Source organism: Pyricularia grisea (assembly GCF_004355905.1).
Source record: "Pyricularia grisea strain NI907 chromosome Unknown Pyricularia_grisea_NI907_Scaffold_1, whole genome shotgun sequence".
Lineage (NCBI taxonomy): Eukaryota > Fungi > Ascomycota > Sordariomycetes > Magnaporthales > Pyriculariaceae > Pyricularia > Pyricularia grisea.
In genome coordinates, this window is record NW_022156716.1 from 6,288,099 (window position 1) to 6,312,317 (window position 24,219).

The window sequence follows — 24,219 nt, forward strand, 5'->3', positions numbered from 1 at the left end:
TAGGTTTAATCTTCCGAATCTCGGTCAAAGCCGACCCGACGGGCTAGATAGGTACCTGAGTACGAAGTAGGTACACTCTAATTGGCTTTTTTGGGATGTTACATCGAACCAATCGCCTGGTACATAGTTTGATAGGCAGACACACCTCACTGGAATCAGTCTCTTTGGAGTTCTCGTCGGCTCAGCGGTATGGCATGGACTTGTGATGCCCAAGTAATTCAACTGTACCGGCTAAACCTAGCACGACATTCCAAATGGACATTCCTACCTAAGTCTTAGGCTTTCTATTGACTCAACATAAGCAAATTGGATAACGTGGCCTGGCTAGTATAAATTGATCCTTGAAGACTTATAAGAGCCCACTGGTTTCTTTTGACTTTGCGTGGGTATTTAGGTTCGTTTCATTTTACCAACCACCTTTCCTATTAGTATAATACATGCTATTTCGGTGTTTACGAGCATGGCAACTTTATAGAAATTATCTAAGCGAAGAAAAACAGTACTTTTACAGTGGATAATGGGACAAAGTACGAATGCACTATTTTGACTGACAGTTCTTACCGTGTTGAGATCGATTGGACATCCAGGTGAAGGGAGGGTAACACTCCGACCACTGTTGAACCGGGAATAGAAGAACAAACCACGTGTAATAGTTTTACAGTAAGATAGTAATACGGGTTAAGCATATTCATCTACATTGTAAGAATAAAGGTCACTCACTAGTCGGAAAAAATAAGACAAAACAGAGCTTTTCGGCCCTTTTACCTCCCTACTCCAAATCCTCAATAACCATTTGGTGGGGTTGATAGAGGAGACACAGGGTCCCTCCCCAAGCCTGACTACCTACCCTACTCAGCCCGTACCACGTAAGCGATCAAGTTTAGTTCCATTGTCCCGTTATTACTGCGGAAATATCCTCGCCTCGCTTCAACCAACATTCCTACCACTCACGTATCGAGAAAAATAACCGACGGGACTTTTATCAAGTTAGTGGTACTATTTGACCCGCGGGGATGGTGAGGGCCACCATGTCATTGACCTAGGTAATTTCCTATCTCTTGACTTGGCCGGCATTTGTAAAACCCATTCATTGGTTTTGTTCTTTTTTTTTTTTTTTTTTTTTTTTTTTTTTTTTTTTTCGTCTAGGCACGCCTGGGCTCTTGTTTAGTTATTTCTAATTTTCTTTCCCCGATATCTTTTGCCCCTCATGCGGTTGATCTCTTCCTTTGGTCTGGGGTTGACATGTCTATATCCGGCAAGACATGCCGTGGTCACAACACCTGTGTCAAAGAGGATGATCCCCCACCGTCGGGTTTGGCATCTTTGACTTAATTCAAAGTCGCATCCCGACAAAAGGACCTGTGTGGATGCTGCCGAATCTTGGGGAGGGGAACGGGGTTTTGTTTTCTTCCATCAATATTCATCCCTCCCCCTCATATAAGCCGAGCTAATCTGTCCCGTCCCCGCCGACGGTACCACGGCCCTGCAAATAACAGGCGCGTGTTGATGTGATCCAGTCACGACGGCTTATCACTCAACTGTTCCGTGTCATTACTTAATTCCCATACATTACCCCCTTACTATTTACCTCGTATCCTCCGCAACCTCCCAAGGTTTTTATCCCTGCTCTCCCTGTTCTTCGACTCTCGATCACTTGTTCACAGTCATCTTCCCACAAGAGACACTTTGGGTCTTGATAACCCCTGAGAAAACAAACAAAAAGAGGACACCATGGGTTCTATAGAAAACCCGGAAGCCATCACCTCCACCATGCTCCATCTACTACCACTGGCTGGCAAGGTATTTGGAATCACGGGTGGAGCAAGCGGTATCGGTCTAGCCACAGCCCAGATCCTCTCAAGGCGCGGTGCCACGGTGTGTATTGCCGACGTCGACCCAAAGGCGATGGCGAGCGCAGAAGTTTACTTCTCGGGACAGAGCGGCGCCAAATACAGCATCACCAAGGTGGACATATCGAAGCGGTCCGAAGTTGACGCGTGGGTAGACGGGATAATACGCCAGTTTGGAAGGCTGGACGGCGCGGCCAACGTTGCCGGTATCATCGGCAAGATTCACGGCGCCGTTCCGGTGTCTGATATGGATGATGACGAGTGGGATAAGATTGTTGCTGTCAACCTCACCGGTACCATGTACTGCATGAGGGCGCAGCTGAGGAATATAGTGGACGGGGGCTCCATCGTGAACGTGGCTTCGATACATGGTCTCAAGGGTAGGTTATGGACAGTATGATTCACTCGATGCTTTCGGACTCCCTGCTGACTTGCACCCTCTCCCCAGGCTTTGCTAACCATGCTGCATATGACGCAAGCAAGCATGGTGTGATTGGCTTGACCAAGGCCGCGGCACAAGAGAACGGCGCCAGAGAAATCAGGGTCAATGCCGTTGCTCCTGGTGCCATCTACACCCCTTTGATGCAGAAGAACTGGGACATAACAGGACGACCCAAAGACGCACCTTTCGATGACCCCAGCGCCTTCAGAAGACAGGGCACCGCAATGGAGACAGGAAACGTCATTGCTTTCTTGCTTGGTCCCGATAGCACTTTCGTCAGCGGAAGTGTTTATTCTGTTGATGGTGCTTGGATATGATGGACGTTTGTCTCGCCCAGAACATATGATCTCATTTTAATCCCTTTAAGCATTTAGCCAGCGAGCAACTTTGTTCCGAGGAAAGCTGTTCAGTTCAGCTAGCTTTATACATCACAATGCCAGCGACACAGCTGCTCTTTCCATCACAATTTTACATAAAGCGACTTTATTCGATATATCTCTATACCCCTGAGGCCAAGCATTATTGAATAATTATCTCCCTCATCATTTCCACCCCCTGAATTGGCAGAAAGTCGACGCCGCCTACATGTCTTTTGAAAATTCCTTTCGCATAGTACAATAGCCATGCTTTACGGCGTACATCTGCTTCAAACACATTCCAGGTAGCCTGTGGTATGGGATAGTGGAAAAAGCACACCGAAGTGACAATATGACTTCATGTCCGGCATCTAACGAGAGTCCGACCGCTGTATGACATCAGTCTACCAGACATCCTCGGGATTTACCTCGTGGTTTTCCCCATCGTCGCGTATGTGTTTGCGCTTGACGTCACGCGCGCACGGTTTTCGCATGTCGTAGGCGTCCTCGGAGTCAAGGGTCGGATCGCTCGAGTGGTCACCGTAGTAGTCCTTGACAACCCTGAAGACGCTGTAACCCATGCTCTTGTAGAACCTGATGGCCTTGTGGTTGGACTTGCGAACAAACAGATCGACGAACCAGGCGTCACCGGCGTCGGCGGCCGCCTCGAGCTGCTGCGACAGCAGCTTGCCGATCCCCAGCCTGCGCGCCTCGGGGGCTACGGTCACGGCAGTGATGTGCGCGTGCCATGGAAGATAGTGTTCAGAGTATTTGTAGATGTCCGGAGAGGACTCGAGCTTTCCCATGACTATTTGTTTTCAGATCGAATCGAAGGGCGGCCCATGACAAAAGGCGTGACCAGGTGAGCAAATCGGTCAGCTTGTTTTTTTCCGTCCGTTTTTCTTTTTTTTCTTTTTCTCAAGCCCGGCTTCAAGCCTCAAGGGTGACGCAGTCCGGAAGACGCACTGTAGCCGATGATGTTGCCATGCTGGTCTTCGGCGACCTGGAAGAGAGACGGCCACTTGGCATGGTATTGGAGGTAGAAGGAAAGATCGTAGGTCTCGGTGAAGGGATCAAGATTGCATTTGGACAGCTTGCTGAGGTCGCTGGGGACGAATTGCCGAAAATTGGCCATTGTGCAAGGCAAGTCACGGGTGTCACAGACAGTAGACAAATCCGATGATGGCGACAGGGTCAGTTTTCGGTTGTATTATTGCTTTGCGATTTGAAGAATTTCTTGATTTAGCTCTCCAAGCTTCCCCGCTAAAGACTGTCTGTCTTCTAGTGTGCACAAAGCAAAGAGTGCCTGTTTGCTCAGCGTAATGGCGGGGCCATATAATACCGGTACAAATTCCCCGCACGGCCGGGACTTCATTTTCTTTCGAGGGTCCACTGTGTGGGGCTCGAGGCCAGACGCGTCCTGGTCGAAATTATCATACCCAGGTACGAAGTAGCACTTTCATGTTTGCACTGGACCGCGAAATCAGAGTTTCAATCTGCCTCACTGGACTGTTATTTATTTGAGATTGTTAGGCTGACTCGACCGCAAACCATCGTCAGTCTCTCTCTCAATCTTCTCGAAGACAAGACGGGAACGGCAAAACCCTTTTTTTCTTTTCTTTTTTTTTTTTTTCTCGTCCCAGCTGTTACCATCGATCTCCGTCTCCTTGCGTCCATGGCCGGATTTGCTTTCCCGCACTGATGAAACTGTAAAGCAAATCGAGTCCTCGCTGTTTTCAGTCATTTTGTTGGCTCATTTATTGCCCCCCACCCTAGTTCACAGCAGCATCGATGCATAAGCTGAGGTAAGGTACCGCTAACATTTTCAACCTGCATAAATCCCATTCCCTCCCGTTTGTACCCTGCAAACATTTCCGTGCTACGTATTTGTTGGTAAACATATTCATGCGTAACACATGTCATCTGGTCAGTGGCACGGTGACTTGCATGGTATAGGGATGAAAGCTTGGTAGAATAGTTGCCATATAACCGGGGTGTTTTCTGCTATAACTACAGCAAAGTTTACAAAATAGCCCACGCAGTTGCCAGGACATCCTTCCTCCCCACATTGATGCCAGAAGCAGCGGCCATCGATCAATCCGCCAACCACACTACTAGTCTAGACTAGTTCTAGAGCTCCATGGTACCACTACTTGTCCCAACTGAATCGTTTTTATCAGTGCCACAGCAACATTCACCAGCAACTCCATCCCCGGCGCCAACGAAATAGCGGGCAAAGGTTGTCAACAACGGCGGCTTGTGCAAAGCACCACTCGACGACTGGCGCCCAAACTGCCTAGTTCGCACAATCAAGTCAACAAACCACCACTTCTATTCGCTCAGCTCCGCCACTTGAAACTAGTTGTGGAAGCAAAACAAAGTAAATACGTCTAGTGTGCTGCAAATTCTGTACTGGTATAGTAGTACCAGGAGAGATTAAGAAAACCGACCTTGGCATTATAAACGGCCCCTACAAGGAAGGAGCCGACATTCTGCAAAAAAACAAAAACAAAAAAAAAATGACACCATCACCACAAACCCCACTGCATTCACGCCACACATCGGTAGCAGACTCCTTCTCCATGTCGCCCTCGATGGACCGGCGACAGTCTCGATCTTCCTTCAACGATGCACCCTTGACTCCACACCGCAACAACAGTTTCGGCACCGCCGACAACACGATGGACTTGAGCGGATTCGGCAGCGGCGGTCCCAACATGGCGGGCGGCGGCTCCGGGCTCGGCAATCTGGCCGACGAGCTGGCGGGTGCCTTTTCGGACGAAGAGGAGGATGACGACCCATACTACGACGACGCCGACAACTCAGCCATTGGTATCGCGGTCACTACAGACGATGCCTTGCATGCCACTCGAGACAGCGGAGTCGACATAGCCAGCGCTGGCGGCCGGGGAGGAAAGAAGATGAGCGGTGACGGTCTCAGTCTGCCGACACCAAGGGGCCATCGGAGGAAAGGGAGCGAATATGATGGCAGTGAATATGGATCGGACTCGGACTTGGACACGACGGACATGCCACCGAGTCTTGTCGCCAAGATTGATGCGGTAGAGTCACTAGCAAGGAGGGGAACGGAGAGCAATGGAGGCCCCACGGATGGCGTCTTTCAGAGAGTGACGAATCTGCTCCGGGACCTGGGCCCACAGGCCGGGGTAGAGGGTAGTACAACTCGGTAAGCTTTACATCCCTACGGACGGGCAGGTGGTTGAGGATATCCGGTTAACATTACATCCTTTCCATCCAGGTTGATCACAACGCATACAGCTCTATCCTCGCACCTGCACCACCAATCACGGCAGATCCAGACCCTAAGCTACGCCCTCTTCGCGCCAAACTCAATACCCCCAGATGCTGAGACAGTAGAGGAGCTCATCCCCCTCCTCGACGCCCTGTCAGAAATTATACCACGACCTGCAACTGCGGCGCACGCCTCGCTGGCCTCGCTGCACGCTGTCACAGCAGATGTGGTGCAGACGCTCAACTACCTGTCGGACACGCTGGCCATGTCGCGGCAGACCACCAACGCAGCCACTCGCCGGCTGCGGAGCGCCAAGGAGATGGTGGCCGAGATTCGCCGCGAGGACGAGGAGCGCGAGGAGGCGGAGATTTGGCTTACCAGGCACAAGTGGGGCGAGAGGTTGGCCAGTCGGGAGTGTGCTGCTGTCTGCAAGGACGTCGTCGGCGGCTTTGAGGACGTCTGCAATTCATGGCGGGCCAGGATACTGGCGCAGGCCGAGACTGGCCCGACAGCTGCCTGAGTGACGTCCCCTGACTGGCAGCTGGCTAGGTGGATTTGCCCTTGTGGATGCGAAGCCACGCCGTTCTTGGGAAGCTACAGTACAAAGACGCGGACTGCTTCTTATTTCTTATTGCTTTTTTTATGTCTCTCTTCTTTTCTTCTTTTCCAAGGGGGATGGCTCTTTCCATGCATACCCACTTGAAATTTCTTCTCTATGTTATTGCATAATCTTTGACGCTACCAGACATGGCAGAGTAAGCATGATGCTGACTCTACTTGGCTGTGGGCGACGATCACGATCGGCGTTTTTGGGGGGATAAGAGAAATATATAGAAAAAGGCACATGTTCGCGAGGATGAACATGGACGCCCAATAGGTTTTTTCTCGGCATAGATTATGAAATATTTTGATGTTGGAATCGGTCACTCTGGAGTCCATTCCACGGATTATATATACCAGCAGTACAGTCAACCCTTGTTTGCTTGGTTCTGGTAACGCATGGGATCATAAAGCGTCGCTATGAAGTGGTATTACTATCAAATCCTACAAAAGCCGACCGTCCCAAAAGAAGATCATTCATGTGCTAAAACAAAACATGAAACTATAGCCACCACACACAACTTATTACACCGATAGCCGACGGACTACCGTGGTCCTACTCTGAGCCTTCACTCCTCGCCAATCTTGAGCGTGTATGGGGAGCTAGACCTGGTTCCGCTGATCATACTTCCGTTTGGGTGCCGAAACGGCATAGCAACACTAGCAGACCTCGATTCGGCCCCTAAATAGACGTCGTCGCCATAGAGTCCACTCATAAAGGTCTTCCTGGCGTGTCTCTTGTGCGAATTGCCAGGTCCGTCGCCAAAGTCGACAGGGGGCGCATCGCGCGTTCTCCTCGTCCCCGAGACCCCCGGAGCGCCCTCCTCATCCTCGGTGATGACGACCATCCACACACCAATGGCGCCGTTGCCGCCCAGCAGCGGCGTGCAGTGGATCCAGCGGTGGCGGCCCTCGCCCGTCTTGGCCGACGCCACCCAGCGCACCTTGGCCGTGACGCCGTGGCCCTCTGCCAGTGCCGCCGTGAGCTCGTCCCGCACCCGAGAGGAACCCCCGATCTTGCTCATGAAGTGGCTCTGCAGGATTCCTGGCACGCGCAGGGTCGGGCTGGCAAAGAGGATCTTGAGGTTCGGGTACGGCCGCACAAGCAAGTAGTTCTCAAAAATGCCCGACAGCCTTCCGCTGGGGGCCGAGGGTGGCGGCGTGCTGTGCGGAACGGCGCTCGCCGCGGATGCGCCGTTGGCGCCAGACGAGGTCTTGCCGTCTTTGCGACGGATGAGGTCTTCGTCGTCGTCGTCGTCGTCGTCGAGGTCGTCGAGCGGGTCGCGGTCTTCGCCGCCGCCGAGGCTGCTGGCCTCGTCCCGGATCAGCACCCGCGGCTTGTGCCAGTTCTGCGGCTGCGGGGCGTCCGAGGCTTGGAGGTGCTCCTGGTGCGTGTGCAGCCGGTGCATGGAGCCGCCGTGCTTGCGGACCGTTTCGAGCTCTTGCAGGTTGAACATCTCGCATAGCTGGCGGATCTCTTCCTTCTTCTCGGCCTGAGGTTCGGCCTCTTCCGACCTGTCCTTCTCCTTGTCCTCGGTCTCGTCGACCAACCGTCGCAGGGACTCGAGGCCGACGCAGTCCTTGGCGAGGCCGGAGACGTCGACCTGTGCGCCGATAAAGTACCGGACTGCGCCGCGGCTGTCGTACAGAGGAGCGACCATGAGAAGATTCCTGATCGAGGCGTGAGTGCCTATGGTTAGTTGCGAAAACACAATAAGGAAGCTGGATTCAAAAATGATCCGGATAATAAAAAAAACAAGGGGGAGCCTGCGCACATGAAAGGTGATCCGTCTCTCCTGTAATTCAAGAAGGTCTCAAAATGTTCCTTGCCGGCAAGCACCTTCTCCTTTATACGCTTGACTGAAAAGGGGTTTGTTTTTGGCCCCTGAAGGAACCTACAGTTCCTGCCAAGGACATAGTTCATGCCATACTGCGTCGTCCGGTGAAACTCTGTCACGATGGTCAGCATAAGGTGGGCGCAGTGACAAAAAGTGACATAAACCGAAAGCTCAAAAAATGCTCGTTTTCTTTTTTCGGCTGGTCATTTACCTTCAGAAGCAAAGACGATTGGGTTGTCATGTCTTGAAGGATCAGTGAGACAGAAAACTTCAGCCAGACCCTCGGACATCTCGCGCAGGTGCGGCGGCAGAGTTCCGGTTATGCGTTTCCTGATGGAGATGCTCACGGTCTGTGTCCAGACATGTGTAATATACGCCGGCAGGTCGTCCCTAGTTAATGCTTCAAAGGCTGCGTCGGCACGCTGCCTCAACGACTCGTTGATCGTCGCCGTGACTTCGTGGCCAGTGAAGTCGTGTCCCGGGATCGGTTCAAGGGCCTCGATAATCGCGTTTGAGTACTGAACAGCCTTAACCGCCTTGAGCGCATCGAGATAGTAAATCAAAAGGGGAAGAGATGACGGGCGCTGGCCACACAAGAACGTGGTGAAACGCTGCAGTATTATGGGGTCGTCGAAAATCGTCTGCAGATGCTCCTTGGAAAAGAGCAGCTCGGAACGCTTTTCTAGCGAGTACAGACCTGCCTCTCCCACGGCCGGCCCGAGGAGGTCGAAACTCCCCGGCTCAACATCTTCCTCCATTAATGGCTCCAGTGCCATGTCATCGTCGCCGGCTTTTGTCTGAAGTGCTGCCAGTGATACAGCCGTGTTGAGATATGTAGAAGCTGTCGATGCGGCCTTTGATCTATTGGACAAAATACTCGGCTGATATGTTGATGGTGGCGGTGATTGAGTTCCCATAGTGAAAACGTCTGGTTCGGGCGAGCGTACCCTGGTGGACGGTGGTGATTTGATGTTCGAGCCGATTCTATCGGCACCAGGTCTGTATCGTTAGTTGCTGCTGATCCCCCTGCAAAAAAAAAAAAAAAAAAAAAAAAGAAAAGTCCGAACGCAAGCATTGCCTGGATAAGAGGAGGAAAAAAGCACATGGTGAAGAAAGCAAAAGCAAGGTCATGTCAAATCGTACCCTCCCCTGTGTTGATTTTCGCCGTGCCTTAGCCCACTGTGGCTGATGGGACTGCTTGGTGCGGGATCCATGTTGAGATCTCTTGTTCCTGCTATGATGTTATCTAATGTCATGGCAGTCTTCAAGCCTAGGTCGGCCGGAGAGCCTCGACCCTGGTTTGGCCTCCTGCGAAGAGGGATGTCCGGGATGTCAGCGCCCTCATCACCATCAAGGTCAAATCGCTCCTTGTCAACAGATATGACGTTCATCGCCGGCGCACGACGGTGATATGCCACAAGTACACTATAATACCGCGGGTTTTTTTTGGGTCAGGATCTGACGGAAGCAAGTACTGCCTAGGATGAGCTGAAGATCCCTTGCCGGGTGGCACGAAAAGGAACCAAACAGTTTTTTTGAACAAGACTTATAGTAATAGTACAACCTACCTAGCCATTAGGGGCCCGATTTGTGGGACAAGAAGAAATAGGGAGGGCGCGAAATGAAGCTTTAATAGTCGAATGGCGCTCGGGTTCCCCCGGACTACGTTACTTCTACGACCGACAGGACGGGACACCCCAAGCCATCTTATATACGCCAAATCTTAGTGGCGTACAGAGGCGTTGTGCCAAGAGAGCATAACAATAATTCTGCTCGGGAAGTATCCGTCGCTCGCAACAATGGATAAAAAAGGGCTACCCTGTCTGAGACCCGTCGCGATGCGAGTGATTTTATGATACGTCACCTCGACCTTGAGAATCTGCCCCAGGAATCCTTCGACAGCAACTGTATTAACTACCAGTATTCCCATGTGGGGACTAATCTTAGCGAAAAAAAAAAGTCAGAGTTGCAAGGTCCCTTACATGGTATGGATCTCCATGGTGTTTTGTCGGGCCAATAAGGCAATTGCATAAGATCTCCATGCTAGTAGCCCATCTAATATGCTCCAGCTGAAAAGGTACAAAAAGACGGTTGAGGTAACATTGGCCTTGTGTCACCAAACAGACACCAGATAAGAGGAAATACGAAGGCTACTACATACTATGGTAGATATATTCAAGGACCCCTTGCTCTCTGAAAATACGAAAATCTGGGGAAGTGTAGCGGTAGTTAGCATACCGAGAGTTGTACTGTACGGTAATAAAGTATTAATATACTTAGTCAAGTAAGTTTTTTCCTGTGGTTCCTTTACGGAGCTCCCGGTTGCTGTTCAAACGGTAATTTGTGCAACATCAATTCATGATTCAAACGTGAAAATTTTTACCTTGTGTACCATGACACACATATTTGGCCGATACAGCAGCAAAGAGCAGCCCAGCTCAATTTCTGTGTATCATATCTGCATACTTAATGGTGCTGTTATTGTCAGTGCTCCTGCATACACCAAGTAGCAGAAGTAAGTATTTTGGCGAATACACTACTGTAAAGAGAAAAAATAATGGGCAATGTCTGCATGATGTGGACAAGCATGCCTTGCATGTTTGATTCAGGGGTAATTTGATAAGGAGAAAAAACCGAGTTGCAATGTGACTTTCTCGCCTGTAAATAATACCCACAGACTTCGATGATGCCGATGGGGACAACTAGACAGAGATCGTTCCACTTGGTGCGCGATCGCGATTTACAGAACAAGGGCTTGGGAATCGAGATTCGCCCAAGTCGGTTTCGATATTTGGCAAGAACAAAGGAGTTGTCCGGCCGGTAAGCTGCAAGGCTGGTGGGCTAAGTAAGACATTTTGCCCCAGATCTAACAAAGAGCGCCACGCCGACGTTGGGGTCAAGGCTCCTTTTAGTGAACCTCGGGAGCAAGGGAAGCCGGAGCCAAGCCGGAAGAAAGCCGTCCATAGAAACCCTTGTGTGCGGAGTCGATTGCGGCTGGACGAAACAAACAAGCTTGCCTGCATTGCGACCAGAAGGGCCTGTAGTTGTTCTTTCGATGCTCGGTCAAACTGACGTTGGTCGAGATCCTAAGATCCTAAACTCTATAGTACGTAGCACTACAATAGAGACCTCGTGGCAATGGTGCCCAACGATTGCAACCCTGTCCTCCAGAGAGGGGCACAAGAGCTATTGAATTCGAACAAGTTAGCCCCATTGGGTGGGACCCACGACCACCGACCTTGTGGGTAAACCAGGTTTAGTGATAGAAACCTGTTGGCGCCGTTGCTAAGACTTAGAGGTTCATCCAGCTAATCCAAGACTAGTTAGCCTAACTGACTGACAGACGCCATCTTGCGCGAGCATATCCCGCGAGTCAGTACAAGTCGTTCGGTTGCAGTCGTTGGTGATGTGACAGAGAAGCTGAAGAAGCAAGCGTCCCATGAATTACAGACTTCCATGTGTTCAAGACACGCTACTTATAGCTGCATACCAGCAAGCAGACGGGTTCGACTAAACGGATGAGACTGACGTTGAGATGCTGCCATCCCTATTGCATAAATGTCGAGCCATCTACGACCACTATGGTAAGTACAGCACTGTAGTCATAGTGTACCTAGCTTTCAAAGTTTGGTAAGGATACAACACAGACACAAGGAAATGTGCGAATGCTAAGTAATAAATAAGACCAGGTAATGTTGAGGAGGAGCGGCGGGCATACTATACTGTAAAATCCATTGACTTTGAGTTGATACTGTATAAGAATTTCATCTTTCATCTATTACTCGGAGGAGTCAAACAACCCACAGACCTTGTCTGAACAAACCAGAGCCTCGTTCAACAAAAGTCATGTGATGTCGAAATAAAATGCGCCCATGCCTTGGAACGGAACATCGCCAATAACAGAACAACGCTATGCCGGTCGCAAAAATCTTTGTCTGTCTTGGGAACTGTGCATGGATTCACGTGCAACCCCAGCTGGTGCAAGTCGAGCGTGGCTTTACGTGGCTTGCGTGGGTTTTATGTGGCTTGTCAGCGTTCCTATCGATAAGCCAACATTTCCCAGCCACACATACTTTTTTGGTCAAGTGTGGGGAAATTTTCGAGCTCCACAGGCTTTTCGGTGGGCGGGCGGCAGAAAAAAAAAAAATCTGGAAGCTCTGCTTTCTCGGGATCGAAGCTATCGCGAAGGAGGATTTACATCAAGAACGCTCAGCTAGGCCACTTCGCACCTCCAATTGTCAAAGGTGCGATAGATCTGTGGACAGGAGACCATTGTCCCATTCAGATTGTGGTCGACAGCTGCAACATTACGGTAAAAGCAAAAGCTTTTTCAGAAACGTGCCAAGCACGAAACGATCAATATGGGCGGCAACAAGGACGCTCTCGCATTGGCGAAGAGGGATGAGGAGGTTGATGAGGAGTTCAGCATTAAGCCGGAACAGGTCACGCCTGCCCTCGACACAAGCAGCTGGCCGCTTCTTCTCAAGAACTATGACAAACGTGCGTGCGCCTGCGGCCTTTGAACTCAATCGCGCGCCGCGTAGAGATGAGAAGCCTGCTAACATGACCTCATGTTTCTTTTTCCAGTGCATATTCGGACCGGACACTTCACACCCATTCCCAATGGCAGCACGCCCCTCCGCAGGGACATCAAGTCATACATCAGCTCCGGTGTGATCAACCTCGACAAGCCCTCCAACCCTTCTAGTCACGAAGTTGTTGCGTGGATCAAGAGGATCTTGAGGTAGGACTACCAATGCTGCTCATGGAGATTAGGCGGCATACTAAACAACTGGACTTTTGATGCAGGTGTGAGAAGACGGGACACAGTGGCACTCTCGACCCCAAGGTTACAGGATGTTTGATTGTGTGCATTGACCGTGCCACCAGGCTGGTCAAGTCACAGCAGGGAGCAGGAAAGGAGTACGTGTGCGTGATTCGCCTTCACGACAAGGTTCCTGGCGGCGAACCCGAATTTGCACGCGCACTCGAGACACTCACGGGTGCCCTTTTCCAGCGCCCGCCGCTCATCTCGGCCGTCAAGCGCCAGCTGCGTATCCGTACCATTCACGAGAGCAAGCTCATTGAGTTCGACAACGACCGTCACCTCGGTGTTTTCTGGGTCAGCTGTGAGGCTGGAACCTACATTCGGACTCTGTGTGTCCACCTGGGTCTCATGCTGGGTGTTGGAGCTCACATGCAGGAGCTTCGCCGTGTCAGGAGTGGTGCTATGGACGAGACCAAGGACTTGCACACCCTCCACGACGTCTTGGATGCCCAGTGGCTGATGGACAACACCCGCGACGAGTCTTACTTGAGGAAAGTCATTCAGCCTCTGGAGACGTTGCTCACTACCTACAAGAGGCTTGTGGTCAAGGACAGCGCCGTCAACGCTGTGTGCTATGGCGCCAAGCTCATGTTGCCTGGTCTTCTGAGATATGGTAAGTTGGTGTCCAGTTTCTGCTTTCATGTATCGCAACATGGAAAATCGCTAACACGACTTTTTGCTCTCCCTCAGAGGCCGATATTGAGCTTCACGAGGAGGTCGTTTTGATGACCACCAAGGGTGAGGCTATTGCTATTGGTATCGCTCAGATGTCAACAGTTGAGATCTCATCTTGCGACCACGGTGTGGTTGCGAAGGTGAAGCGCTGCATCATGGAGCGTGACCTGTACCCTCGCCGCTGGGGTCTTGGTCCTGTGGCCGGTGAGAAGAAGAAGCTCAAGGCCGATGGCAAGCTCGACAAGTTCGGCCGCCCCAACGAGGCGACACCATCAAAGTGGACCCAGAACTACAAAGACTACTCCGCTCCTGCCCCTGATGCTGCAGCGCCTGCTGCTGACGAGGCTGCCGCTAGCACGCAGAGCCCCGCCAAGGCTCTTCCCGCTCCTGACGCTGAGCCAGAAGCCGAGGCTGATGATGGCAAGAAGCGCAAGTCAAAGCACGAGGGCGAGACAGCAGAGGAGAAGGCTGAACGCAAGCGCAGGAAGAAGGAGAAGAAGGAGAAGAGGGCCTCCAAGGCTGCCGCCGAGGAGGACAGCGACTAAATCATCTAAACTAGTCTCTTTCGAAGTTGCTCAACCCAATTCTCGTTTTCCAGTCATTGTCTCTCGATACCTGCCCAAGTGCGTTGCTGGGAAACTTTCAGATCCTTTGATGTAAGGCGGGTTTGTCGAGCATGCTTCATCAATTATGGGCTAGAAAAGTGTACTTGATCTACAAAAGAAAAGACCCAAGGATCACATTCAGGGCTGGGGTTAATTGGCGTTAGGATAGTGTTCTTTATATGGGTTCTGCATTTGTCACTGCTGTGTTTTTGAATTTGATTCCTGCTTCCCCTTTACTGATCACTTTACCATTGTCGCCTTGCAGCACCAGGTCAACCTCGAACAACACTAGTGAAAGCAGAAGTACATATTGACAGAAACCCTATGAGTTGGCACACCATTTCATTCGATCTGGAATCATTAATCATTAGCGCCACGTCACCTTTTCAGGAGAAGTGAATGACAGCCAACGTGGTACAGCTGACTCGACTCAAGACAGAGGTATCTCAGGGTCGCTCTGGCGCCGACACGCCAAAAACTTACTTGCTTACAATCTGAATGAAGCTAACCCTCCACTGTTGGGTGGGGACAAGACGGATATGTTTATTACCCCGTGTGCAGATTACCGCCATCACTATAGATTGGACTAGATAAACAACAAAAAAAACAAGCAAACGGATCTGAAACAGCCGCTGATTGCCTCCCCCTTCTTTTTTGTTTACCGCCTTTGTTTATCGAGTAATTCACAAGATGAGAGGCATTCATACTGTTATGAAACCATTGTCTCAAAGTGCAATCCTCGCCGGACCACGCCGCATCTGCACGAACCTGACGCTCCTCCTCCCGACCGACCCAGCCACCGCCGCCGCAGCGCAACCCTGGCCATCAGCTGCTTCGTCGGTGCGGGCCACGACTTGCTTCCCCCGCCGCCGCAGTCGCTGCAATCGCGATGTGGTCTCCTTGCGGCCCTCGAGCTTGGACGCCATAGCCCGGCCGCCTCGTGAGCGGTGGGCTGCGTCCTGATGGCCGCGGGTCGGGGGCAATCTGATCCCGCTGCCACTCTTGTCCTTGACGACGGCGGGCTTGTCTTGTTGTTCCGTTTCGTCGTGCCTCTGGGTGAATTTGGCCGAGAAGGTGAGGTGAGGTGAGGCGGGAGTGGCAGCTTGGGCTGGAGCACCGCGTTCGATGAGGACTGGCACGCGCGCTGTGTCCGGTTTTGCTGCTGGTCCTTCGCCCAGGACTGGGCGGGTGAGGGCGAGGATGGCCACAGCGGCCACTATAGTGAGTTTGATGAGCATGGCTGTGGTTTTCGGTTGCTAGCTTCAGCGGTGGTGTTTTTTTTTTCTATGCTGCTGAATACAATGGGAGCGTGCAGGATTTATTTTGTCTGTCAAAGTGTCAAATTGTGTCACCTCTTGTTGGAAGACCCAGCTTGAAGGATTGAGGGTCAGTGAGGAATCAAGCTTTGCACGTTCTGTTAACGTCCATTTGTCAGTGAGGCAGGCCTGATTCTTGCCTCCCATGACGACCGGACACAGCGAACAAAGAGCATTGCGCAAAATTTTCAACCTCTTGCAGGTTTGCTGTGGCGCAAATACGATTTGGTACCATTTTCTGAACCAGGTAGACAAAGAGAACGGCATTATCTTCTCCCGGGTTGGTGACGAATGTGAAGACAAAGGAAATTTGGTCAGGAATGCAACGGGAATCGGTTGAACTTGGCCGCAAATGCCTCTTCTTTGAACAGTGGCAACGGAGGAAGAGTCTCGATCTTGTGTTTTGACGATTTGACCGCCACGTGAACATTCCCTCCCGACATCTTGGGTTAAGCCAGATTTGCCCCAACAACTGAATATTTAGTATACAGAGTAATCGAAAGCGTATTCGTAATGTTCTTAATGGAATAAAATAATACGCCAGCGTTGGTACATGAAAGTGGTGAAAACCGCAAAGTTGATCAGTTTCGCGCCTGGCCCCCTCGGAATCCACTCACTTTGGCGAGCTTCTCCTAGACAAAGATTACTTGCTAGGAGAGCTGTGATCCTAGTTTGGCTTACTCCCCCATTCCTCAAATCATTGGCCACAAAATATAAACTTAATATTATTATTATCCGGATCCGGATCGACAAAAAAGAGAAAGCCCCCAAAGCAATTTGATGCATACTGACATTGATTCGGTCCCCGCATGATTGTACTGGTCTTGGCAGACTTAATATTATTTTAGAGCCCTTGTCATTCATCAATGGCATTCACGCTCTGGACCATGAGACATTCATGTCGGTTGACTCCTGTCATGAATTAAGCTTTCTCTGGCACTGCCTTTTTCTTTTCAGTGTTGACTCGAAGAGTGTACTAGATCTAGTACGTCTTTACCAAAAGGACCAGTAATGAATTTTATAACTCGACCTTTTTTAATGACACAATTCTAGACTAACAAGGCTCTCAAACGCAGGAGAAGCTTCCCACACTCATATGCGCCACGGGGAATGCGTGTCAGCCACGTATTTCATCATGAGGCACAGGGCAGCACACCTTACCCTAAAACTATAACAAGTTGCTACAACTGCAACACACACCTGTATCATGGAAATAGCCATTCGGAGTATCCCTCAAACTATGACAAGCAAGTTCATCTGACTATACGTCTTGGAATGATTGTCCTGGTGTCAACTGTGGCGGCATGTTGATGAATGTAATTTAGTATCGACCTGGATATCCTGCGCAGAATTTATAAGTTAGGCCATCGGACGAAAAAGCAGCTTTTGCTACAGCATGGTGGGCTCCAGGTAGATAGTATGGGTCAGGGATAGACCTCGTTGCTCATGAGACGATCAGTGAACCCTTTCTTTCGCATCCGACGACAATATTGGGCTGCAAGGTCTTACTTGAATCAGATCAGGTACCGACCATCCGATCGTTCTAGATTGTCATCCCTCCCGCAACGGAAAGGAAAAATCGCCGAGGACAGAGCCACTTAAAAGTGGTGTAAGCAGATAAGTGGGCACTGGTGAGAGTAAACCAACATCAACAAAGACAAAAATGACACAGAAAATAGTAGAGAATTTCGACAGAAACCAGGTAATTATGGATATTAAAGTAGAAAGGTTTGCATATTTTGGCTTTCCGACTAGGTTGATGCCCCTATTGGCAAGGTAAATGAATATAAACGAGGAAAAGCAGCCAAAACCAAGCATCCACTTCTTCATGACAGACTGGGTCATCTCTACCACGACGCGAGTTCCGGGTTTCACCTGGGTTTTGGCGCACAAGAGGCAAGTGAAAATTTCCGATTATACAAGCACAGCCATCAACAAATAAGCCGCAAAATGTCATTCGTTGACATGAACCATTTGGTTGCGACGCCCGCCCATCTTGGCCTAGTTTCGAACCCGGCCGACATGGAACTATGGTGCCGGCTGACTGAGCGTACCTGACTGACGTACTTGATAAATGGCAAACATCCTTTAAAAGAAAGGTCGTATACTTAATCTGAGATGCAACGTCCATTTAACCCATCAGATGACGGGCAGATGGTTCTCGACACAAGGGAAGGACGAAGAAGTTCATCAAAATCATGTTGATAATACGGCTCCTCGGGGCAGCAAGCCTGGCATGCCTCATGTTCAACAGACCGGTGCTCGGCGACAGAGGTGACAACAACCTAACCGACGGACAATTTCGTCTGTTGCAGCTCATCAACCCCCAGGTGCCCAAGAAACCGGCCATAGACACCGACTTCGCCGATCCTGCAATAATCCAGGATAAGGACAAGAAGTGGTACGCTTTCGCAACGAGCGGCAACAACAAACATATACAAGTGGCGACAGCCATAGATCCATTGGGCAACTGGACGGTGCTCAACAAGGAGCCACTGCCTCGCGCTGGCAACTGGACCACGGGCGGGCAGAACACCTGGGCACCAGACGTCAGGATAGTCGGCAACGGGACATATGTAATGTACTACGCTGGCGAGCTGGCCAAGGACTCGAGGTTCCACTGCCTAGGCGCAGCGACCAGCATTTCAATATTAGGGCCATATAAGCCGCTAGACCAGCCTTTGGCCTGCCACCTCGATAGTGGCGGCGTCATCGACCCATCGGGGTTCCTCGACACGGCGACGGGAAAACGGTACGTCGTCTACAAGATCGACGGCAACTCCATAGGACACGGCGGCGACTGCAATAACGCAGTAAGCCCGCTGGTGGCAACGCCCATCATGCTGCAAGAGGTCGGAGCCGACGGCGTGACCACGATCGGAAGCCCGGTCAAGATCCTGGACCGCGAGGACCGCGATGGCCCGCTGGTCGAGGCGCCGAATTTGGTGCGGGCCAGCGACGGGTCGTACGCCATCCTCTTCAGCAGTCACTGCTTCAGCACGACATTGTACAATGTCAACTACGCCATCGCGACTGATGTCAAGGGTCCTTACAAGAGGCCGGCGTCGCCGCTGGTGCAGACGGGCGATTTCAACTTGACGTCGCCGGGAGGGGCGACCGCGTCGGTAGAGGCTGGCGTGGTGGCATTCCATGCGAGGTGTCCAAAAGGGAGGTGTATGTTTGTCGGCGAGTTTGGGGTTATTGGAAAGGACGTTATTATTTCCGAAGTAGGTTGACAAATTTGCGCAAAGACCAAAAGTAATCTGATGGGAGAGGCCGAACATACCTACTTTATACCAAACCAGCCTAGAGTCTCTGGAGATGAGCAACTATAAAGATACCAATTAAGAAAATGAAGCATACAACAAGCACAAGATTGGGAGCAAACCCGACTTGTAAAATGTTCATGTTTGAGTACATCAAGTGTAACATTGCCAGCCTTACCATGGAGTTTGGTGCTAGAGAACTGGGGTAGGTACCTACCTTACCTAGGTAGAAGGTAGGTACAGCATGCCTTCTTTCGATGGGAATACCGGTACGGTACAACCCAACCCAAACTGCAACAAAGACCATTCTCTGGAAAGAGTAAGGGTGCGATGAGTTTGGTGTGACCCTTACCTAAGAGAGGTACCTAGGTACCTACCTAGGTACTTAGTTCAATCGCTTGGCTCAAATAAGTCTCGAAGTCATCATGACCACCTCACCTTGGACCAGGAGCTCTTCTTGCCAACGTTTGCAATTTCATTGTTTGGTGAAACAAGGTTGGACTGTATGTAATCTAGCGACTTCTTTTTGACTTCGGGAAATTCCCATTGAATCTTATGTAAGCGGTGTACAGTCCGCATTAGGAATAGCGCACTAATTAAGCGCCCGCTGTCGCTTCCATCAATCACAGTCTACCAAAGTTCAATGCCTTTCTTCCTGCCAATCCTAGGTATGCTTTGCCCCATCAGTACGACCCAAACATTTGGACGGGCGCTTGCGAGAAGCAGGGGCAAGGACGAAAGAGACCCCCAATAATCTGCCAGTGATGGGCAAATCTCGAATCCCATCACACCGATACAATATGATGGGGGCGGGTCCGGGCCAGACCGGGCCAGGCCATGGCCGCAGGGAAAGAAGGGCATGAAGGTGAAAACCACCACCACTTTTCGGCAGACCTCCCTCCTATTCCCCACACAATAACAATTCGCCCATCTTTCTTTTTTCTCTTCTCGGGCTCTATACGACGGAAATTCGAGATGGCACTGAATAGGACCATAATTTCCCAATACGACGGTTCTTCCGCCCAGGGCAAGCGCCCCGACGCCCTTGGTTTTTCTAACATTGACCATTTGGCTTTGCCAAGCATCCTGTGGACACCTCCATCTCCCCTCGCTTCCATGGAACTTACCGGTTAGCCCGTCCTGATTCGCCCAATCCGCTTTGCCCTTGAGCTGCACATCTCGTCCCTAGTTTGAGCTTCCTTCCTTTTGTGGGAATGTCGTACAACCGAAAAGTGCCATGCTCACTTTTGCCATCAGTCCTGGCCGGTACGGAAGTTCCCCTGTTTGGGCCATCAACTGGCCTCATTTGTGGCTAACCCCGCGTCGGTGATTTCTTTGCTTGCAGAACCATAGTCTTGATTGGACATGTTGAATGATTGACAAACTTCAGCCTATTTGGGTTGCTCAAGGCCCAAATGATGGACCAACATCGACACCAACAAGACTCGCTCGACTCGGGAAGGTGATATATGTGGCCTGATATCTACCTACCTACCTGCTGCCAAGTGCCTACCTACCTTACCGGCCAGATGACCGAATGTCTTCTCTGCGCGTCTGCTCGGGTTCCTGTATTTGGGGTCTGCCAAGGCCACAACACACGATAACCAAGCTGGTATTGGATTTTTGCATCCAGTTTCGCTGTGTGTTGATTGATTCCCTCATCACCATCACCACACGTGCAGGCACCCCACCAATATTCTATCCCCATGTAGCGCGCCACTGGCGGCCGGTTCTTACTCCCGACTGGTCAGCTTCTCCTGTCGGTTACTATCCACTTTCCCCTTTCTGCCAGGACCTCCCTCTCGAGCACATCTCCTTTCTGGTGTGCTGAACCCGCATCACGCACAGTTGCATGGTATACCACTGCGACGCTGCACCATAGAATTGGCAGTTCCCAGTTCGTCCCTGGGCGCTTCGAGTGCTTACCATTGGCGGTTCTTACACACCATCTTGTCATTCTCGAATGGTGTTGGTGGGGGCCAGGTAAAAAAGCTTGGGAGTGAAGCTTGAGTTGCATAGATACAGAGATCGTCACCCCCAAATGTGTGCACATATCTCCCGGCCCCTTCCCGATGTCCTCGTTCGCAAGCCCTCCATCTTGCTTTATTTACCCAAATTCTCTCGTTACTGAATTGTTTTGATTTCCGACTTCTCTTCTCTCAATATACAAAAATCCTCCGTAACTACATATCTTAATATTATATTTTAAACGGCGACCATTGCTGGCCACTGATCGCCACCATCGGCAAAAATCATCACAAGCTTAATCCTGGGTATTACATCAATAGGAAGGACTGAAGGTATACATACGTCTTCATTCAACCGACAAGACACCTACTAGGCATCAAAACCCAGACTCAGCAGAAAAGAATGGCTTCCAGAAGAAGAGCTGCCTTCGCACTTACGGCACTGCTCATTATCCCAGCTCATGTATCCGCTTTGCAAGTGTCGCCAAACTCGCCTTGTGCGCCCGTCTGTCTTGACCGGGAGGATCAGGATGTTTCGAACCCAAACTCATCCGTCACTCGACCCGTCGACATGACCTGCAAAGATGACGACTACTCCAAGACGGCAACAGGGACCAAGTGGAAGAGGTGTATGACTTGTCTTGAGAAGAGCAGTTTCTCTCAAGGCGGCGAGTCGGATCAGGGTTGGTTTTTGTGTAAGTCATGTTGACTTGCTACTGCTTTGATGGACCAATCTTACTGACACGTTTGTACACATACAGACAACACGCGGTACAACTTCAACTACTGCATCTTCGGATATCCTAACAACACTGAGATTGGTTCAAACCCATGTCAGACATCCCGAGCTTGTGGAGCCCTCAAAGACGCACTACTGGATGGCAACATGGATCCGGAAAAGTCAACAGAGTATGGTTATTGCAATGCCGATGGCAGTTCCATGACAGGGGAATTCTTTGATAAGTGCCTCACTTGCATCGCGTCGTTTAGAGACCAGGTTGTCGTCCGCAATGGTCTCATCGCCCTTGGAGCAGGCTGTCAGCAGCGGCCTGGTCCCGGCAAGGTACTGGGACTCAACGACACCATATTTGCATCGACGCCTGTAGGCATTCTCAGTGGAGATGCAACAAACGATAGTTCGCATGCTCAGGGCGGATCTACCACGCCGACCACCACCATGATCATAGGTATCGTCTCGGGAGTTATTGTTGCCGGTGCAATTGCGGGCATTATCTACGTGTGCGTGCGCAAGCGCCGTGACGCCCGCCGTCGCGCCAACGCGGCTCAGCAAGGTTGGAACCCTGCCACTGGCTACGATCTCTCGCACAGTGGGAACGGTGACAATGGCCCGATGAGCCCTCTCTCCTTTCGTTGCCAAACGAACCTCTCCCCGACGGCACCACAGTTCTTCAACTTCAGCCCTGTGGAGGAGTATAGGGACGACAAATCGCAACCGAGACAGTACATCACATCTATGTCACGGCACCAGCCCAGCGTGTCACCCGTGGCTGAAAATCCTGGGCATTTCACACATGCGCAGTTTTCTCAAATGCCGCAATCGGAAAAGGAGGCCCTGGGACTGCACCAACTGACGACAACGGCGCTGCCCGCGGCGCCCAGGAACACCCACTACTCTCCGCACACTGGGCCAGGGATGATGCGCGGCTCGCCTGTGTCTGCGACGCCCACCTCAGCCACGCAGCTCCTTCCGGGTGGCGGAGTAGCCATGTACGTGCCCGCCGACTATGCAGGAACGCCACCAATGCATGCGCAACAGCAGCAGCCTAGCATCTGGCAGCAACAGAGCTCGCCACCACAGCAGTGGGGATGGCCAGGGCAGCAGACACAGCAGACACAGCAGACACAGCAGACACAGCAGCCGCAACAGCCGCAATTTGAGTTTCCGCAGCATCGACCGCACCAGTCGCCACCGGCGCCAAGCAAGAGCCCGAAGCTCCGATTGCAGAGGAAGGGATCAATGGAGAAGCCCTCACAGGGGCTGAAGGAAAGCATGGAAATTCAGACTAGCTTTCCCGGGCCGCCTGGCAAGCGTTGATTCGTGGAAGGGGATCTGAACAGTCATGTATGGTTTTTTTATATTTTGTGGCGGGGACCGGGCTGTAAGGTTTTGTCTGTTCTACAATCTCATTTGTTTAAATTTTTGCGTCACTTGATCGATTTGCGAGGCGTTTAGGCCACAGGGAGATACCTGATGATGGGGGAATATGGGGTGCGTGGCTTGTTGGGGATCGGGCGTCTATGTGTGTGCGTTTGTTTGTTTTTCTTTGGTAGCACTCCTCAAGTAGACGAGTTATACTGTGTGCTTAAATAACCAGAATGTCTTGAACAATGTCTATTCACCGCTAATTCTTGGTTTCTGCATCCGAGACATGCCCCAGGCTCAAAGACATTCGCAAGGTTGAGAGGTTTGAAATCCGGGCGTCTTCTTATTGGGCTTATCTTCGGTCGTCGTAGATCACAAGGTGTTGACTGAATTGCTGCTGTTGCCACTGGTACGGAGCACTCGCCGACAGACAAACCGCGATTTGGCGGACGGGGCTTACTCCGTATAGGAATTAACTTTGTTTTTGCTGTATGAGAAAGTAAGTTGTATGCCTTGGAAGGAAGCATGTAATCCAGTAAGAAGTGGCTATGTCCTTTATCAGCCATGTACGTAGGGTCAGATGAAGACAAAAAAAAAAAAAAAAAATGTTGGGGTAGCGGGCGGAATTTTCAACCCATATTGTGACAAAGTGAGAAGAAAACAAAAGAAAAGACCGAAAGAAAACAGAAGAAAAGATAAACGGCACGAGCCATTGCGGCACGAAGCGGTAAGCGGAAGCACGACACACAAGAAAAATCAAAAAAGACAAGCCACTTTCTTTGTGTTTGTACCCGTATCTTGTTGTACAACAAACATGTCAACCTCGGCATCAGGTGTAAGTGTAAGTTGTCTTATCGATGATAAGTACAGGTATGCCTGAATAGAGGTTGGTTAGTATACATACGGAATAGGTAATGATTGAATAGTTGACCAAGTATTGCTGTCTCTGGGCACGTTTGTTCTGTCTTACATCAGACTGCACTGCCGATCCACCACCCACACCAAAATCGCCAACAACCCACCTGCAGCCTTATAGGTTCTCTTTGAATAGTTGGTTCGGTTGCCGCTTACTTCATCCAAATCAAGACCAAGACTCCGCAAAAAAGAAGCACCCTTTCA

At 50.8% G+C, this 24,219-nt stretch overlaps 9 protein-coding genes across 9 annotated transcripts; 5 read left to right on the plus strand and 4 right to left on the minus strand.

Annotated features, from left to right (window-relative positions):
* The first annotated feature begins 1,209 nt into the window (after window positions 1–1,209).
* Window positions 1,210–3,911, plus strand: PgNI_01948 (uncharacterized protein). The gene is made up of 2 exons (XM_031122019.1): window positions 1,210–2,230; window positions 2,299–3,911. The coding sequence occupies exons 1-2, from the start codon at window positions 1,732–1,734 to the stop codon at window positions 2,607–2,609; spliced, it is 810 nt and encodes a 269-aa protein (XP_030986567.1). The 5' UTR covers window positions 1,210–1,731; the 3' UTR covers window positions 2,610–3,911.
* PgNI_01949 (uncharacterized protein) lies at window positions 3,053–3,783 on the minus strand (the record flags this gene model as incomplete). The annotated part of the gene is made up of 2 exons (XM_031122020.1): window positions 3,053–3,456; window positions 3,615–3,783. 2 exons carry the CDS (start codon window positions 3,781–3,783, stop codon window positions 3,053–3,055), a joined length of 573 nt encoding a protein of 190 aa, XP_030986566.1.
* A 289-nt stretch (window positions 3,912–4,200) lies between the features above and the next one.
* On the plus strand, window positions 4,201–6,932 carry PgNI_01950 (uncharacterized protein). Its single transcript, XM_031122021.1, has 2 exons — window positions 4,201–5,835; window positions 5,908–6,932. The coding sequence occupies exons 1-2, from the start codon at window positions 5,168–5,170 to the stop codon at window positions 6,419–6,421; spliced, it is 1,182 nt and encodes a 393-aa protein (XP_030987880.1). The 5' UTR covers window positions 4,201–5,167; the 3' UTR covers window positions 6,422–6,932.
* Window positions 6,933–7,070: 138 nt separating this feature from the next.
* PgNI_01951 (uncharacterized protein) lies at window positions 7,071–9,915 on the minus strand (the record flags this gene model as incomplete). The annotated part of the gene is made up of 5 exons (XM_031122022.1): window positions 7,071–8,172; window positions 8,277–8,451; window positions 8,551–9,323; window positions 9,483–9,764; window positions 9,908–9,915. The coding sequence occupies 5 exons, from the start codon at window positions 9,913–9,915 to the stop codon at window positions 7,071–7,073; spliced, it is 2,340 nt and encodes a 779-aa protein (XP_030987881.1).
* Window positions 9,916–11,417: 1,502 nt separating this feature from the next.
* PgNI_01952 (uncharacterized protein) lies at window positions 11,418–11,903 on the minus strand (the record flags this gene model as incomplete). The annotated part of the gene is made up of 2 exons (XM_031122023.1): window positions 11,418–11,609; window positions 11,869–11,903. Coding segments are annotated over 2 exons (189 nt in total), but the record flags the coding sequence as incomplete, so codon positions are not given.
* A 564-nt stretch (window positions 11,904–12,467) lies between these two features.
* Window positions 12,468–15,032, plus strand: PgNI_01953 (uncharacterized protein). The gene is made up of 4 exons (XM_031122024.1): window positions 12,468–12,839; window positions 12,927–13,083; window positions 13,149–13,780; window positions 13,858–15,032. The coding sequence occupies exons 1-4, from the start codon at window positions 12,701–12,703 to the stop codon at window positions 14,385–14,387; spliced, it is 1,458 nt and encodes a 485-aa protein (XP_030987879.1). The 5' UTR covers window positions 12,468–12,700; the 3' UTR covers window positions 14,388–15,032.
* PgNI_01954 (uncharacterized protein) lies at window positions 14,994–15,685 on the minus strand (the record flags this gene model as incomplete). Its single annotated transcript, XM_031122025.1, has 2 exons — window positions 14,994–15,021; window positions 15,216–15,685. The coding sequence occupies 2 exons, from the start codon at window positions 15,683–15,685 to the stop codon at window positions 14,994–14,996; spliced, it is 498 nt and encodes a 165-aa protein (XP_030987876.1).
* Window positions 15,686–17,961: 2,276 nt separating this feature from the next.
* PgNI_01955 (uncharacterized protein) lies at window positions 17,962–18,999 on the plus strand (the record flags this gene model as incomplete). Its single annotated transcript, XM_031122026.1, has 1 exon — window positions 17,962–18,999. The coding sequence occupies one exon, from the start codon at window positions 17,962–17,964 to the stop codon at window positions 18,997–18,999; it is 1,038 nt and encodes a 345-aa protein (XP_030987877.1).
* Window positions 19,000–20,717: 1,718 nt separating this feature from the next.
* Window positions 20,718–23,912, plus strand: PgNI_01956 (uncharacterized protein). Its single transcript, XM_031122027.1, has 2 exons — window positions 20,718–21,691; window positions 21,758–23,912. The coding sequence occupies exons 1-2, from the start codon at window positions 21,400–21,402 to the stop codon at window positions 23,050–23,052; spliced, it is 1,587 nt and encodes a 528-aa protein (XP_030987874.1). The 5' UTR covers window positions 20,718–21,399; the 3' UTR covers window positions 23,053–23,912.
* Window positions 23,913–24,219: the final 307 nt, after the last annotated feature.